The following is a 17,467-nucleotide window of genomic DNA, read 5'->3' on the forward strand; positions in this document are numbered from 1 at the left end:
AACAGCTTAAGCAAAAGATGAAGGAAGGCTTATTTAAATTGTGCTAGTACTGATCATCTTGTTGTTGCTTGTAGGAAGAATAAAAGGATAAATATTGTTTCTCCTAAATCAGAGTTTAGGAACAGAACAGTTAGATATAAACCACAGAATCCCTGTTTAAATAAGACAAAGGTTATTTTTGCATGTGTAAACTCTAATGTTAATAATGTCGGTATAAACTCTGATGTAAAGACTTCTACTGTAAATGTTAACAAACTTAAAAAGGCCAAAGGATCCAAACAAGTCCGGGTTCTTAAAAATTCTAACTAATGACTTATCTAATTGTAGGGTAACAAAAAAAATCTTTAGTCTTGGATAATGGATGTTCGGGAAATATGACTGGAAATAAAGACATGCTATCAGAGTTTAAGGAGATGGCTGGTCCAAGTGTTTTTTATGGAGATGACAACTTAGGAAAGACGTTAGGATATGGCAACATCAAATGGGAATGTCATCATTGAAATTGTAGTTGTTGTTGCAGGACACAAGAAAAACTTGATCAGTGTCAGTCAAATCTGTGATAGAGGTTATCATGTGGATTTCTATAAAGAAAATTGTGAAATTGTCAACAACTCGAATGACAATGTTGCAATGACTGGTTATGGACATGGTAACTTATATGAAGCCAAGGTCTCTACAAATACTGATGACTCTATAATTTGTCTGTTGAGTAGAACAACTGTGGAAGATAGTTAGAACTGACATAGAATACTTTCAGACTTGAACTTCAACAACATTAAAGAACTTGTGAAGAAATATCTTATAATAGGATTGCCCAATGCAGTGTTTACTTCTGATGGCCTATGTGATTTTTGCCAGAAGGCCAAATTAAGGAAATTATCTTTCAAAAGTAAGACTGAATCCTCAATTTTTGAACCATATCACTTACTACATGTTGATCTTTTTGTCCAGTTAATGTAATGTCTAGAGTTACGAAGGGATATGCACTTGTGATATCCACCGCTCGGGGAGTTTCCATATCCATGAAGTTCCGAAGTCGTAACCGAGCCTTGGGCCTTTGTGACTAGGCCGCATTGCTGGGCACTCCTAAAGCAAATCACTGTTCGAGCTATAATAGGAAGTTGGTTCGACAACTCCTATTGGGCCGCGGAATGAGAAGCCAAGTCCATTTAGGTTTCTTATTCCCTAAGAACTACGTCCGACTTGATCCTCTATAAAAGGAGGTACGTAGACATATTGTGAGGGTACGTGTCTGAGAGCTCTGAGAAGACAAATATAAACCCTAGCAATCGCACTCGTTTCTTATGCACAAATCAACGCACTCCGGTGATTTTCCTAATCACCGACAACCGCTGCAGATCTTTATTCCGGTCGTGAATCTCAAATCTTTGTTAACCAAATTCCTCCGTTAACGGGATGTTTTGAGGCAAATAATATTGTAATACTTCAACTTAAACAAAAAACAATCTGCTTCTGATCTCAAAGAAATGTAATAGACTGAAGAGAAATTTGTAATTATGCGTCAGTATATAACATAAGATAGGATACTAAGAAGAATGAAGAACTGGGACACAAAAGATAAAAACTAAAACCTTTTTAGGATTGTTAGAGGCTAAAGAAATTGAGACCTATCATCATGATTCGAGCAAGAGAAGAATGATGGAGCTGATGATAATGAAATAGGCTGAATCAATAATTTTTTGTCCAAGATCTTAGAAAGGGGTGTGTAGTTCAAACAATAAATTTTGAATAAAGCAATGCTTGCCTATCTTATCTAAATTAGTTACATCGAATCATGAAAATTTTACAATGATTAAGGATAAAAGAGCTTATGAAATAGAAGTTCATTCCAAGTATCTTGCAGGCCAGGTAAACACCAATGCACGCAATCTGCATAACTTACAGGGTTGGCTAGCTGTTCAGGAGTTAATGGACTCCATTGTTGCTTGTAGATGGATGTATGAGCATCTTTCCGATAACTTGATAGCTGTGTGATGTTCAGAAATGTAATCGGAACTTTTGTTCTGCTAAACACTTGATCAATTACTTGCATTATGGATTTTCTGGTATCAGATCCCCAATAATTTGGATCTTTGATCATAGCTGTTTCGTTGTAGCAATTTCCATTTGGATCACCTCCCCAGTCTATACTCCTGCATATATTGATTCAAATGATCTTTAGGCATATAATTATTCTGAGTCCCAGCTGGTAACTAGTAAGCATTTTTTTTTATTTTTTACTATGTTACTCGGACTCGACTAAAATTACCCGACACGTATATCCAAAGTGAATACGTGTCTAAGTATCGGACGCGACAATATTTTAAAAAATATGCATGTTTTCAGCCTAAAATAGTACCTAAATCCGAGTGTCGCGTATCCGACACGGGTATTCGAAAACACAGGTATTCGAAGGTAAAATGAAGAGTCCGATTAATATAGAGTTTTTAGCTCAAGAAAATACTATATTCAATACTCACTTTCCATGTGAAGGAGACATGCTAGTAAAAAAGACTCTTGTTTTATTAGGATCCATATTCCTATTCACCCATCTCAACATGCTCTTCATTCCCATTCTATAAGCGACCTCTGTTGATACCTCTGCAATGTCTTGAATCTGGTCATCAAAAGAACCTTGCCTACAGTTTGATGCAGTGTTGTCAAATTGTAAGTTATGAAATAAATGAGATGAAAACTGTTAACTTTTTAGAGGGGGACATACAAAATTTTGAAGTTAAGGCCAGTCATCCACCAAAGATAGGTATTGAACACCATAATATCAACTCCTTTCCAGTGTCGACCATGTGTGTTAATTGAACCTTTTCTAACAACTCTATCAGATACTCTATGTATTACTGCATCATCCGAATTTGATTCCAGTAGGAATGGTGCCCAATAAAATTCAATGGTTGCATTGTAATCCTGCACAATGTATTGTGTTATATGTCAAATTGTGAAAAGGTACTTATCATGTTTAAGAAATAAATTAAGTGTGATTTCAGTATTACCTTTGCAGTGAAAACGGTAAGGGAACCAGAGGTTTTCATGGATTTGGAGTGTTGAGGTATGTGAGAATGGAGAAGACAGACCATAGATACGTATTGACCCCGATTTAGAGAATCCCCAACGAACATCATTCTCTTCCCACGAAGTGTTTCCAGCATTAACGTGGCATTGAAACTGTAATATAATGGATGTTGCAAATTGTAGTAAAACATATTTAGACATGTATATTTAGAATGATTGATTGTTTCTGGAAATGTAGGTCGTCACTTGTAGTTTACTGAACTTTCCTGTTTAAGTCAGGTTGAAACAAACGATTAAAATGTTGGGAGTGTTACACGAAATACACTCGGCAAGGCTCAAATGAACCCGGTAGACTTTCCACTTTGCTGAATTGCAATTCGGTACACAAAAAATGAGTTGACGTCACATTAATAAATTATTAATCTAAAATCCAAAATTCAAAGTATGTGCTAATCATAATCAGGGGGAACGGATATATTGGTGATGACAAAACAAGTTGGTTTGGATAAAAAGAAACGACAAATTTTTCTGGCACTCTTTTTAGCTTTTTATAGTTAGGAAGCACTCAAATTAAATTTTAAAAAGTCAATGAAGTTGGAGAATTACTATCAAACATAAAGAGAATAGTAATAGAAAATATCATGAGTATAAGATTTCTAGGTACATTAAAATTAAACAAAAAATAAAGATTATGTAGTCTGGCAATGTATTTTTAACATAAAACAAAATTATATTTTGTAATATTTATTATTAATATAATATTTATTATTGATGTGAATGAGGAGTATTTTTAAATTAACTTATAGTTTGAACTGACACCATTGTTTTTTTTCTTTTTTTATAGTTCAACCGACTCCAAGCTGGACGGGAGCAAAGACCAGATATATGGTATGTAAAAGTTTAGTGGGAGTAGTTGAGCTAACCATAACCTCCAATGACGTTTGTTCAAAAAATCAACGTCAAACCCCTCATTTGGAATATATTTTATTTTACCAATTAACTAAAACCCAAAATTATAATTAAGTTTTAAAATCATGGATATATATGTGGGTAAAAATTTATGAAAAACCATTTTATATAAAGAATCGTGGAGAATCATTATTTTAAAAATATAAAATATATAATTTATTTCATTTTTCATCATATATAATTATAACTTTTAATTATCAAGTTAAAAATCGATGTTACACAATATTTTATTTAAAAAATCATTCAAATTTAATGAAAAAGTTTAAATTGGTTCTGTAGTAGAATCACAGTAAAATCACACTTATTAAAAATTATTTCATTGTAGAATCAAATTTAAAATCCATCATCTTTTTAAATTTTAATTGTTAAATTTTTTATTGTATTCAAATATATTAATTATTCTAGATTAGCATCGAATTATATATTTTTTAAAATAAAATTTTAAAATATATGATATAATTTTATAATAAAATTAATGGTTATCTACGGTTTTCTATGTAAGATGATTTTCTATAGCGCAAATGCCTATATATATAATATAGATGGTAATGTAAGCATTATATACTACCTATACATGATTTCTGTTTTAGTTTGATTCAATTAAAAATATTAAATATATATAAATATTAAATATTAATATAAATATATATATATATGTTGATGACAAAAATATTAAAAATAATAGAGTCGCGATTAAATTCGTGAATTTTACAAAACAGTAATTTGAAGCCAAAATTTGTTCGGAAAAGAATTCAAATAATTTGTATCAAACTCGATTCTATTATTATTGAGTTGAATTTGAATTATATACCAACGATTTGACTCATTTACATGCCTAATATTCTTTTTCAAAAATCTAAACAATAGTATTTATTTGTAAGGAGTTGATGCTACTTGCATTTATTTATTTATTATTGAGTTAACTAAGATTAACACCCCGTAACTCGAAAATTAAATGTATATCAGAATTTTATCAACAAATAAAATTGCACCCTTAATTTGAAATTGGGCATTCATCATGCGCCCGTTATCATTATTTCTATGAATTGAAACCTGGCAATACTGAAATTTTAGCAAAAGAAATAATTAAATTTATTTTTATATTTTACTAAGAGTATTAAAATTTGAATTTTTATATCACATACACAAAAATCCAAATTTTCAAATGATTTTAGTAATATCAGTTTCGATTTTCGTTCTTTATTATTATTGTTAATATTTTATAATTTTATTAAAATTATTTTTTTGTATTAATTTATCATAGGATTATGCACAACAAGATTGCTTTTATTAACAAAAAGAGTATCATTACATAAAGTTGGGAAAATAATTATTTCTTTGAATTTTAAACTAGTTTAAAAACCGTGTAATGCACGGTTAAATATATATTTTCTAATTTTAATTTTTTGATATACATATATATTGTTATTTATAATATTTTTGATATTTTGTTATAATATTGTGACAACATATAAATATTGAGAAATGCATGTTTGTTTAATTGAATTATAACTATATATAATAAAAATAGAATATCATATCATATTTTATCTATTATTATATTATTATATTATTATATCATATTTTGTTGTTTGAATAATAAAACTCCTTTTATATTTATGATTGTTTAAATCTATAATCATATTATTTTTGAAATTATATTAGGGCATTTTATCAAAGTTGGTGTTTGAATAATAGTAAAATAATGTAATTACTTTTAATTAACAATTGTATTAAAAATATACTTATTCTAATAAGTTACAATAATAATCGTCTATTTTTAATTATATCAGATTAACGGTAGAAATTGTTTTAGAGGTACATGACCAAAAGTTTTGTATAAGAAATCCTTTGTGATTATTATATATAATATATGATATAATTTATTTTGTAAATTAGTTTTAAATTATATTTTTAGAGAAAATAATTTTGAATCTCACATAAATACTAACGATGTATAAATTTTTAAAAAAATAAAACACTTATAATTTAAACAAACATTTGGTTATAACATTTGATTATAATTTGATTTTACCATATAATTATTTTTTTTCAATTTGACTTTATAGTAAAATAATTTTGAATAATATCATTAATTATTAAATATTCTTTTACTAGATTTTATTTTTAATTTATTACTTAAAATTTGATGTTCAATGAAAAGTTTTATATTATATATTGTCTTTCAGAAAGAATACCTTAATTATATAAAGAACAATAAATAATACCACCAAAATATATTATCGAAAAACTTTTCATTATATTGTCTTTCAATATAATGAAAATTTTATATTATATATTGTCATCACCGGCGGCGGTGTAGTGGCAATAAGAGTGTTAGCGAAAATGGTGGAGTTGATGAGATCAATCACGAGATTGGTGGAATATGATCTAACAGAAAAGAGCGTGATTATGAGATAACTTTCCGGTCGTTAAGGAAGGAAACAATTTTCAAAATAAAAGTCGTACTACGGATATTGTTGTAAGGGTGAACTCAGAGGCGGGTTTTTAGGAGATAAAATGGGGGAGAGGACTTTGTATTAATGGACCCAAAGAGACGTCAAACTGAGGAGCCATGGAGGAAAGGCCCGTACTGCAACACAGTTGATAGGGCTGAGCATAAATTAGCCAAACCAACCGAAACTGCCCCATCCAAACCGACCAAACCGAATTTTACGGTTTAGTAACGGTTTGGTTCGGTTACGGATTGACATTTTATAAGCCGGGTTTTTTTGGTTTGGTTTCGGTTTTTACCTCCAAACCGACCGATATAACCGAACCGAACCGAATATTTAAATTAAAACATTAATATACATATATTAGTAAAGTGTAATTAATAATAAAATTATAATGTATCAACATATGTGTAAATTAAAACATATAAAAGAACTAATCATAATATATTTTATTATAAGATATAAATATTTATGTATGTGTTATGTTTTCACTATTTTTATTTTTATTCAATAAAAACATAAGAATTGGTCGCATCTTTTTCGTCTTCTTGCCTTTATTTTATTTTTCAAAATCATTATTTTTATATATTCTTTTTGAATATTATTATAATAGAAAATAAAATTCTATAATATGATACAAAATTTCGATTCTTATTTACAAATTCAAGTTTATTTTAATTTTTAATTTTGTTTTATAGGAAAAACGGTTTAAACCGAAACCAAACCGAACTAAACCGTTTTAAACGGATTGGTTTGGTTTGGTTTTTCCACATAACGGTTTGGTTTCAGATTGAATTTTAGGGAAACCGTTAATTTCTGTTTGGTTAGGTTGGACCCTCCAAACCGTCCAAACCGACCGATGCTCAGGTCTAACAGTTGGAAAAACAAGACCAAATGGATTTTACTAAAATTTTTGAAACAGATAAAAAATACTTGGATATGACGGGTTCCACAAAGCAGGCCCGCCCGTCATCATGAGTACTTTAAGTTGGAACTGCCGAGGTATTGGTCTATCTTGGAATTTTTAGTTTCTGATGAATGTTGTTCGTCAAAAAAATGCCCATGTTTATTTTCTTATGTGAAACTTTAGGATGGAAAAATAAGATGGAATGGATAAAGAGAAAACAGGGGTATGATGACATATTTCTTGTGGACTCGATAGGTCGCAGTGGTGGACTTATGTTGTTTTGGCAGGATATTGATCAAGTTACGCTGCATAGTTATTCTAAAAACCATATTGATATTGAAGTTAGGGTGGAAGACATGTGCATTTGGAGGTTTACCGGCTTTTATGGCGAACCCAATAGGACTAACTGAAGGAGAACTTGGGACTCGCTGAGAAACCTAGCGAGAGACTCGAATCTCCCGTGGTGCGTTATTGGAGATTTAAATAATGTGACCTCAGAGGAAGATAAAAAATGGGGTGCCCCTTTCCCAAGTTGGCTGATTGAAGGTTTCAATGAGGTTTTTTTGGATACGGGTCTGAGGGATCTAGAGTTAACAGGGAGACAATATACATGGGAGAGAGGGAGGGGTACGAATGATTGGATGGACATAAGGATAGACAGAGCTATTGTTTCATTGGATTGGATTACATATTTTGATAGAGCGAAACTGTATAATCTTGAAGACATGTCCTACTCGTCGGATCATTACCCAATATATCTAGAGCCAAGACCTGTTATAAGTAAGATATTTAAGAGGTCCTTTCGATTTGAAAACACTTGTTATCAGAACCAATGTGTGCTCAAATTATTAAGGATAACTGGGCGGGTCATGCGAATATGGAACTTCAAGATAAAATCAATATTTGTGGAGAAAAATTGAAAATCTGGGGAAAAAATAACTGGGAATTTTAGAGAGTGTATAAAGGCATGCACGAAGCAGTTAAATCAGTTGCGTTACAAGTATGATAAAGCCTCAGGTAATCGATGTAAATCTCTGAAAAAAGAATTGTTTAAAATTTTTGGTCAACAGGAAGTTTTTTGGCGTCAAAGATCTAAGCAGTTTTGGCTCAAATCAGGAGATAAAAATACTCGCTACTTCCATGCTACGACTAGTGTGAGGAAGAGAGCTAATAGTATTCATAGGTTGAAGGATGATAATGATGCTTGGGTAAATTGAGATCATGGGTTGCAGGAGGTGTTGACTTTATATTTTTCAAAAATTATGCTCGACTGAAGTTTCTGAGTGGGGGGAGGTGATAATGAATATCCCATGTATAATCACCAAGAGCCAGAATGATGATCTTATTAGAGAGTTTACAAGGGATGAAGTGAAAAAATCTTTATTCCAAATGCATCCGGACTAGTCCCCTGGTCCGGATGGCATGACGCCTGCATTTTTTCAAAAAAACTGGAATGTCGTTAGGCATGATATGCATAAGGTGGTGTCATAATTTTTTAATAAAGGAGTGGGAATGGAGAAGATTAATAGAACGAATGTGGTATTGATCCCTAAGAAAAAGAACCCAATGGAAGTCACTGACCTAAGGCCAATTGCTCTCTGTAATGTAGTAAGCAAGGTGGTGACAAAAGTAATGGAGAATCGGCTCAAAGAACTTCTGAAAGAGGTAATTAGTGATTCTCAAAGTGCTTTTGTGCCTGGGAGGTTAATTACAGATAATATAATGGTGTCTTTTGAGATTTTGCATTATCTGAAGCGTAAACGAAGGGGGAAGAAGGGATCAATGGCCTTAAAACTAGACATGAGCAAGACTTATGATAGGGTGGAATGAGGTTACTTAGATGCAATTTTATTGAAGTTTGGTTTTAACCAGTGGTGGGTGTAGTTAGTAATGAAATGTGTTTGTTTAGTTTCTTATGATTTCTCACATGGAGGTTATGAAATGAATACAATTTTCCGGAGAGAGGGCTTAGATAGGGCGATCCTATATCACCTTACCTTTTTATCATTTACACTGAAGGATTGTCGGCAATGTTAAGGAATTATGAAGAGCGAAAATTAATTCAAGGAGTAAATATCTGTAGGAATGCTCCATTTGTCAGCCATATGCTGTTTGCGGATGATTGTTATGTTTATTATAAAGCTAATACTGTCGAGGCTAGCCATGTGATGGAGGTTCTTGTGAAGTTTGAGAAAGCTTCAGGGCAACATGAGAATGTTCAAAAATCTTTTATGTTTTTAATAGTAATATCATTTCGTATAATAGAACAGATATTTGTGCTATTCGGAGCATGAAGGAGGCTGATAATCAGAGTACCTATCCGGGTTTACCGAATTTTTTGGGAAGGAACAAATCGCGTATCCTGGGTTTTGTGAAGGAGAGGGTTCAGAAAAGAGTTCAGAACTGGGATGGAACCATTATTTTGAAGGGTGGCAAGTAGATTTTAATAAAAAAATTAGTGCAAGCTTTTCTCTCTTTTGCTGTGAGTGTATTCTTACTCCCGCTGGAGATTACTTATGAGTTAGAGAAGTGCATGAATAAATTCTGGTGGCAAAGTTCTAATACTCAGAAGCAAGGAATTCATTGGACGGATTGGGATAAATTGACAAAATATAAGGCCATGTGAGAATTGAGTTTTGAAAGTCTTAGGGATTATAATCTGTGTATGGTTGGTAAACAACCGTGGCGACTCCTTATGAATCTGGGTAGCCTGGTGAGTCGAATTTACAAAGCCAGATATTACCCAAAGGATGATTTTTTAAATACAACAGTGGCAGGGAACCCAAGCTTTATTTGGCGCAGTATTTGGGAATCGAAAGATCCTTTGAAGTCTGGTGCGAGGTGGATCGTGGGCTCGAGTAAGGATATTAATATTCTTCATCAACCTTGGCTGGCAGATGTTGAACATCCGTATATTTCATCCACTACACTGGGGCTGGAGGATGCTAAAGTGGTGTCTCTAATGAATATGGATAGTAAGTCTTGGGATGTAGAGTTAATTTCTGATATGTTTAATGATAGAGATAAGCTTTGCATCTTGAACATTCCTTTTAGTGCAGACATGAATATTGATAAGTTATACTGGGTTGGTGAGATGTCTGGTTCGTACTCAGTCCTTAGCGTGTATAAGATGATACAGAGTCAAAAGGGGTTCTTGAATAATTCTTCTAGTTCAGGGGTATGGAGTAAGTTGTGGAAAATTAAAGTTCCTTCGAAAGTGCTTCATGTTTTCTGGAGGGCTTTAGTTGGGTGTCTTCCGACTATGACTCAACTGTTTTGCAGACGAGTTCCAGTGCAGATGGTGTGTCCTGTTTGTGGAGTAGAAGAAGAAACGATAATCCATCCTTTAGTGCTTTGTCCATTTGCAGCAGCTTGTTGGCATAAACTTCATTTTATTGCAGGTTCTCTTGTGACAGATGATTTTAAGGAGTGGTTTTCGCAGATGCTCAATAGACATTCAAAGGAGAGGTGGAGTGAGGTGGCAATGGCATGCTGGGGGATTTGGAAAGCCCGAAATGAGCTCGTATGGCAAAAGAAACACGTTCAAGTAGATAATATGATTAAATCGACCTTTAGTTACTTTGCACAGTGGAAGCAAACTCAGACCTTCACAAACATTGCTCTTTTTCCAATGATTCTGAGGGAGATGGAGTATGTAGCTGAGTTTAACCTCAAGTGAATGAAGTCAAAGTATCGGTTGATGCAACCATATTTACTGAACAGAATGCGTGCGGCTTAGGTGTTATTGCCAGGAATTCGGATGGGGAGATAGTGTATGCTAGTACAGGGTGGTACTGGGGAAGAGTGGCTCCTAAATTTGCTGAATCCATGGCTGTGAAAGAGGAGTTGAATTGGTCCAAGACAGTGGGTATGAAGGTGACAATTTAGTCGGATTGTCTGGTAGTAGTGTAGGCAATCCGACGCAAAGTGCCTTTGGTTTCCTCCCTGGGCTTGTTGGTTGACGAGTGTTGACAGCTTCTTAGCGTGCAAAACAACGTTGAGCTGTGCTTTATTGAACGATCTACTAATATGGTATCCCACAGTTTTGGCTAGGGCTTTATATTTTTTTTCCAGATCGAAACTTCAGTAGGAGTGATGTTCCTGTTGAGGTTGCTAATTGTATTGTGAACGATTTAGCTTCTTAGTAAAATTTCTCTGTTTGAGTCAAAAAAACTGCTTCAAATAAAATTATTTGGTAAATAGATGTTTTAATTAATTTTTTATATTATTCATTTCAAAAAACTCACCAAGTAACTTTTTCAAAAATAGTTTTTCGGTACTATAAAACTACTTGAAAAAAGTTAACTATAAAACAATAATTTTAAGAAGTTGTTCAATATTTATTTAAAAACTTTTTTACCAAATTTTTTTTTGAAAACATTAACCATCAAACAATAATAATATTAGAAGATTTTCAAACCTCTAAACCTCTAAAATGATTTAAAAAACTTTTTTGCAGAAAAACTCAAACAGAGCACATCTAAAAAGCACCCCACCGAAAAACTGCGCACTAAATACGTCGGGGGTGCGGGTGCGCACCCGGGTGCGGCTGGATACGCACGGGGGTGTGCCACGTGGCGTGTCCCCATATTTTGCGTATCGGATTCGTTGAGGTGCGGGAAGGGCACAGCCTGTATTTTTTTTCGTTGACTTTTAATCAAAATAGAACCTATGGCTTTTACTAACAGTCGATTGGGAACCCTAATTTGAAGTCTGAGAGTAGTGAGAGTATGACGAGAGTAGAATGATCGAAGCGACCTAATCATTCCAGGTGTTTGCCGCCGATTTGAATTGATTTTGGATTTTGGTGAAGTTTGTGTGTATTGTATGTATACATATGACATGGGTTTGGTATGATATGGGCTTGGGTTAATTTACGGTTGAAAAGAAAGAAACAGATTATGTTTGTTGGTTTAGTTAATAGGCTACTTAATTTATTTTTTTACCTTTTTTAACTGTAATTGTTCATTAATTTACTTATTAATCATTATTTATACTACAATTTGTTAAGTGCTGCACATGTGCTAGTTTGTTAGATATTTTATATAGGTGGACAGTAGCCCGCTAGCATCAAATTCACTGACCATTAACATTATTTTTTCATCTTTTAATTATTAAGAATGCATTTAGCTATTCAGAATATTAAAATTGTTTATTTGACTACATTGTTAATAAAAATGCAACTGTTAGATCATATATGTATATACATTGTTTGTAATGTTTAAATTAAATATAAAATATATTTTTTAATATTTTAATATTTATTATATCCCCGCATCCAAATTCCCATATTTTTAAATTTCCCGAATTTCCGTATCCCCGCACAGTCGTACCGGCACCCTTGCTTCATAGGAGCACATATCATGATATCATCTGCTTTGTAACGATCACAAGATGAGTTCGATTCATGTGATCGAACTGCCCACTGCCCATAACTCAGGGTAACATAATATCAAAAAACTCAAGAACTATAACGTATGTTCCCAAAAGATATATATATATATATATATATATATATAAATATATTGCAGTACCTGGTGCCGCGCTAAGCCTTCGAAGGCAGGACTTAAAAAATTAATTTTGAAATATAAAAAGGTTATAAAAAATTAATTCAAAAAAGTATTGAACTTGATTAAAATATGGAAATTAGCTGAATCCAACCAAATTTGCAGTTTGGGTATCTAAATAACGCCGATGAATTTAAGTTTGTAAAGTGTATAGATACTTATGTGTTGGTTTATATATTTAATAAAAGTCAAATCGGCCAGCTTAATAATAGTAGATGTTAGTTAATATACCATAATTAAGTATCTGGCATATATACCCAAGTCCACCGTATATTTTAACAATCGACAATTCAGCATGCATGAACTAATTTAGGGTGTAATTGAAAGGTAGGAAGAAAATAGGAGTGTTAACCTGGCAAGAGAACAGTCATGGGGTTGCCATCGCCAGTAGCGATAGTTTGTGTCGGGCCTGCCGTGTTGCAAGCATGTCAACTGAGGCTGTATGTATGGACATTCTGATTCTTCATATAGCGGCCGATTCGATTCGTCCCACACCCACCTTCCTTTGAACAAATCACATGATGATGATGATGATGATGATGATGATGATGATGATGATGATGATCCAAATGCTTCACTCTTCTTCTGGGTACTACTGGGTACGTTGGGTTTGGTTTGTGAGTCCAGGTGGTTGAATATGCAACGGAAATCTTGGCCAGAGAGGATGGTGACGATCACGATGAAGGCTAGCAAACACAAGAGGTAAGGGGAGAGGCGAGGACTTTTTCTTAACACTATTAAACTTGAAGATGACGAATTTGGTGGCTTCATCCTCATGTGTAATTTCCTCTCTATGTATCCTTCCATATATACATCTATAGTAATCATGGACCAGTTTCAGCCCCTTATTATTTGTATTATTATAGTCCAAATTCAATTTTACAAAGTGGTCGTTTCAAAAAAATAAATAAATTACACAGTTGTTGAATAATTCATCTGTTGAGAGAGTTTTTAAAATATATACCTGTTGTATTAGTTACCCAAGTTAATGAGGGAGGGAAATAAGTTATATTGAAACCATTGACTTCAATAAATTATATTCCCTGTGTTCTGTTATTTTCACCTATTTGTTTTATTTGACTTTTATATAAAACAAAATATTCCCTCAAAAGATATATAGCATAAAACTTTTCATTTTTACAATAAAATACGCTCCCTAGCTCAATATATATATATATATATATATAATTAGATGAGTTCGTTTAATTATTCAAGTTGATCCTTGATTATCCTCTGTTAAGCGATTAATCAAGCCTATTTTTTTTTCTCTTTTTTTTTTCTCGTAGTAAACCCGCAATCGCTATCATTCGAATTCGAGTGCGCACTGTGTAAACCCCGCAGACTCACGCAATAGCCTGCAAATCACGTGAACCAATGTAAACCGCATTTAAGCGATAATCTTGAGATCAAACCTAATCTTAAAATTTAACACACAGAGTCTTTGTTCTGAAAATCACCAATTTTACTGATTAATCGTTTTAATATGTTCTACCAATTTGATTATATAATCTGATTAATCACTGCATTATTTTTTTAAACTAATATATTTAATAATATATAATTTTTTTTATATTTTATTAAACACATTCAATAAATTAATCTGATTAATTATCGATTATCCGATTAATTATCAAAAAATTGTTTTACCAAATGATAGCGATAAATGGTGCCCAACCAGCCCCGAAGGCAGCGGGTGATAAGCACAATATACCATTACCCAAAATATTTGTGAGTTTGTGATAAAAGCTATCATGTGACTTGGCTTCTAAGTTAAGAGATGTTTCAAGCTAGCTAGCTGGCAAATCATTTTCATGACCATTTTCTGTTTAACAAGAGTGTGTGTGATGCTTTTTAGCAATTATGATTTCTTTAACCAGTTTAGGTGGTTTTTAAATATCTTTTTTTTTTGTAAAACTTCACCAGCATATCATTTTTCGTTGGGGAGTTGTTATTTGGGTGCAAGCTGGTGTTAAATTTCTTCGGTAGGGGGAGCAGTTAGATTATGTTAAGCATCAACTAACTCATGAATATTTTAAAGTTTATGCTAAAATTTCTTTTGAACTATTCTATAAATATAAAAACTAACAAATACAAATTAAATCATTAACTAGTACATATATTTTAACTGGTTTAAAATGGTCAGGTATGTGTGCTACTGTGAAAATTGAATTGCAACTGATCCTATATGTTTATAATATGATACATTTGGTGATTAACACAATCTTCATCGGCGGTTTGCAGTGGAAACAATTAATATGATAAGCAAGTACAAATGACTCTTTTTTTTTTGCTAAATAGTGCAATTGACTGAGACTGACTCTTCCTCGCAGCTTTATACAAAATTTTACGAACAGAGAACTCTATCATGAATTAATTTTAATGAAAAAACAATAAGTTAAATTTATAGAGTAAAATATATGTAGGATGTGAAATGAAATTTTAATTTTAATTATCAGTAAAGGAACTAAAAAAGATACAAATTATAAAGAAAAAATTAAGAGTAAAATTTTTAGAGGAAAAATAAGTATAGTGTTACTAATATTTAATCTACAGCTAGATCGTGTTAGGCTTGTTTAAAGAGACTGGTTACTTGTAAACTGGAATTCTCCTTTAAACATGACCTATATCTCTTATCTTCTTGCAAAAGTTTTTTTTTTTTGCCAGAATCTTCTTGCAAAAGTTTAAGATATTGATTTATTTGAAAATGTTTGAGTATCAAAATCCTACACTCTATTTAAACGCAACACGAAAGATGTAACAATAATACATAACTCGAAATGAAGATTAACACAACTGGTCGCGAAAGGCCAAATCAAAACTCGGAATGAACTAAAATTTAATCATGGAACATATCTACGAGCATAATGCAGTTGAATTTCATGAAAAACACGAAAAAAGAATAACATTAAGCATTAGCTCCGCATGCCAAAAAAGTTTTGTTATAATATCACATCTCAGAGAAATGTAAAGACGAGTTGTAACTTTCTTGGTTACCAAACATCCACAATTAAGATAGAAGTTGAATAGACATCAATTATGTTGAGATCCTATATGTCTACAGAATTTGACAACATAACGATTTAAGCGCAATTGATTCGTTATGATTACACATGGCAAATAAAACGGTTAGAGTTACCCACTAATCATGCATACAGATACATGAACCTATGCTAGCATGGCAAATCTAAATCTCAAGATTCACTGTCGCTTCACAAGAGATTAACATGCTATCTTATATGTTCGCGATGAACATAAGACGAATAAGCAAAACATATGCTAGATATCATACAATCATCACAGACCAAGGTATTAAACAATTAACTATTGAAATCCATAGTAAATCCGCTACGACCCCATGATCACGATTAGCCCATGATAGAACTATATGAAAACATGATAATAACACGACAATATAAACTAATAAAATACTTATTAAAACCAGAGTACGTCACAAGAGTATTAAGGTTCAAAGTAAAGAACATTAGCATCCATTGTTACAACGAATAAAAGAATCACAAGAAATCGTATGCTTTCTCTCTTCGTTGTGGTGTGCTAAAACGGTCTTCTTTTCTTCTCTCCTTGCTCCTTGCTTTATAAAAAATTCGTGTTATGAAACGTCTCTGAAGATTACTTAGATAGAAGTCCACAAGAATCAGTCGTCTCAGAAGTCCAGTAGAACACGACTTAATAAAAATCATAATTAAATTTCCCGACTCCGAGCGGCCGCCCCAGCTTCCCAGGCGGGCACCCCAGATCCCAGGCGGCGCCCCAGCTTCCCAAGCGGGCGCCTGGCAGGCTTCTGGAAAAAATGTTTTCCTACTCCTGATTTTGCTAAATTCTTCGCACATTCCCCCGAGACTGATCCCAAGTACTTCCCTAGACTTATTTTGATGAAATCCCCCTACATACGCAAGCTACACCCTGAAATGCAAAAACGCTCGAAAGCGCATCAAATACAAAAAATACTTGATTTCAAGACATCAATTCAAGCCATTATAAGATGTTCTAAATGGTATAAAATGCCACTTATCACACCCCTAAACTTAAATCGATGCTTGTCCTCAAGCGTCACAGACTCAAAAATAAAATAAAAATATGCATGAATGCAGAATACATGAAATGCAGCGATCCCCCTCGCGATGACTGAACCAACCAACACATGACATCTCAACAAATGCAATTAGGCGACTAAATGTCAATCAAATCACGCAAGCTAACATACTACTGGAAACATGGTGTGTGCGGATGCTTAATAGATATGCTCCGAAACTATATCAATTATCATGACTCAATTATCCTCAAGGCAATCACATGATTATATGAAGAATAAATTCTAGACACAAAATGACTTATAACACTTCAAGATCACTGGAGTTTTTACGGAATCATTCTTTTATTCAACATAATAAGCAAATGCTCATTTGATCGTGCAATGAGTGAGGTCCACAAAAGACTTATGCAATGGCATCCATTTAACGAGCGTTAGGTTAGCGGATCCCAGACTATAAAAGCCTTAGGTCACTAGGCACAAAGTCCCCTAA

The 17,467-nt window shown here is 33.0% G+C and overlaps 1 protein-coding gene across 1 annotated transcript; it reads right to left on the reverse strand.

Moving 5' to 3' along the window:
- Positions 1–1,593: 1,593 nt before the first annotated feature.
- Positions 1,594–13,751, reverse strand: LOC141708388 (protein trichome birefringence-like 33). Its single transcript, XM_074511996.1, has 5 exons — positions 13,279–13,751; positions 3,009–3,180; positions 2,723–2,922; positions 2,481–2,639; positions 1,594–2,153 (listed from the first exon to the last, which is right to left on the reverse strand). Exons 1-5 carry the CDS (start codon positions 13,731–13,733, stop codon positions 1,814–1,816), a joined length of 1,326 nt encoding a protein of 441 aa, XP_074368097.1. The 5' UTR covers positions 13,734–13,751; the 3' UTR covers positions 1,594–1,813.
- Between the last annotated feature and the right edge of the window lie 3,716 nt (positions 13,752–17,467).

This window comes from Apium graveolens, chromosome 2 (genome assembly GCF_009905375.1).
Source record: "Apium graveolens cultivar Ventura chromosome 2, ASM990537v1, whole genome shotgun sequence".
NCBI classification, from domain to species: Eukaryota; Viridiplantae; Streptophyta; class Magnoliopsida; order Apiales; family Apiaceae; genus Apium; species Apium graveolens.

What these genes read in the sequence shown, in the direction of transcription:
- LOC141708388 (XM_074511996.1), bottom strand. Translation starts at nt 13,733, where the DNA reads ATGGAAGGATACATAGAGAGGAAATTACACATGAGGATGAAGCCACCA. An exon ending in GGCCTTAACTTCAAAATTTT is followed by an intron (nt 2,640 to 2,722) that starts GTATGTCCCCCT and finishes ATCAAACTGTAG; the next exon opens with GCAAGGTTCTTTTGATGACC. An exon ending in ATGTCTCCTTCACATGGAAA is followed by an intron (nt 2,154 to 2,480) that starts GTGAGTATTGAA and finishes CAATATATGCAG; the next exon opens with GAGTATAGACTGGGGAGGTG.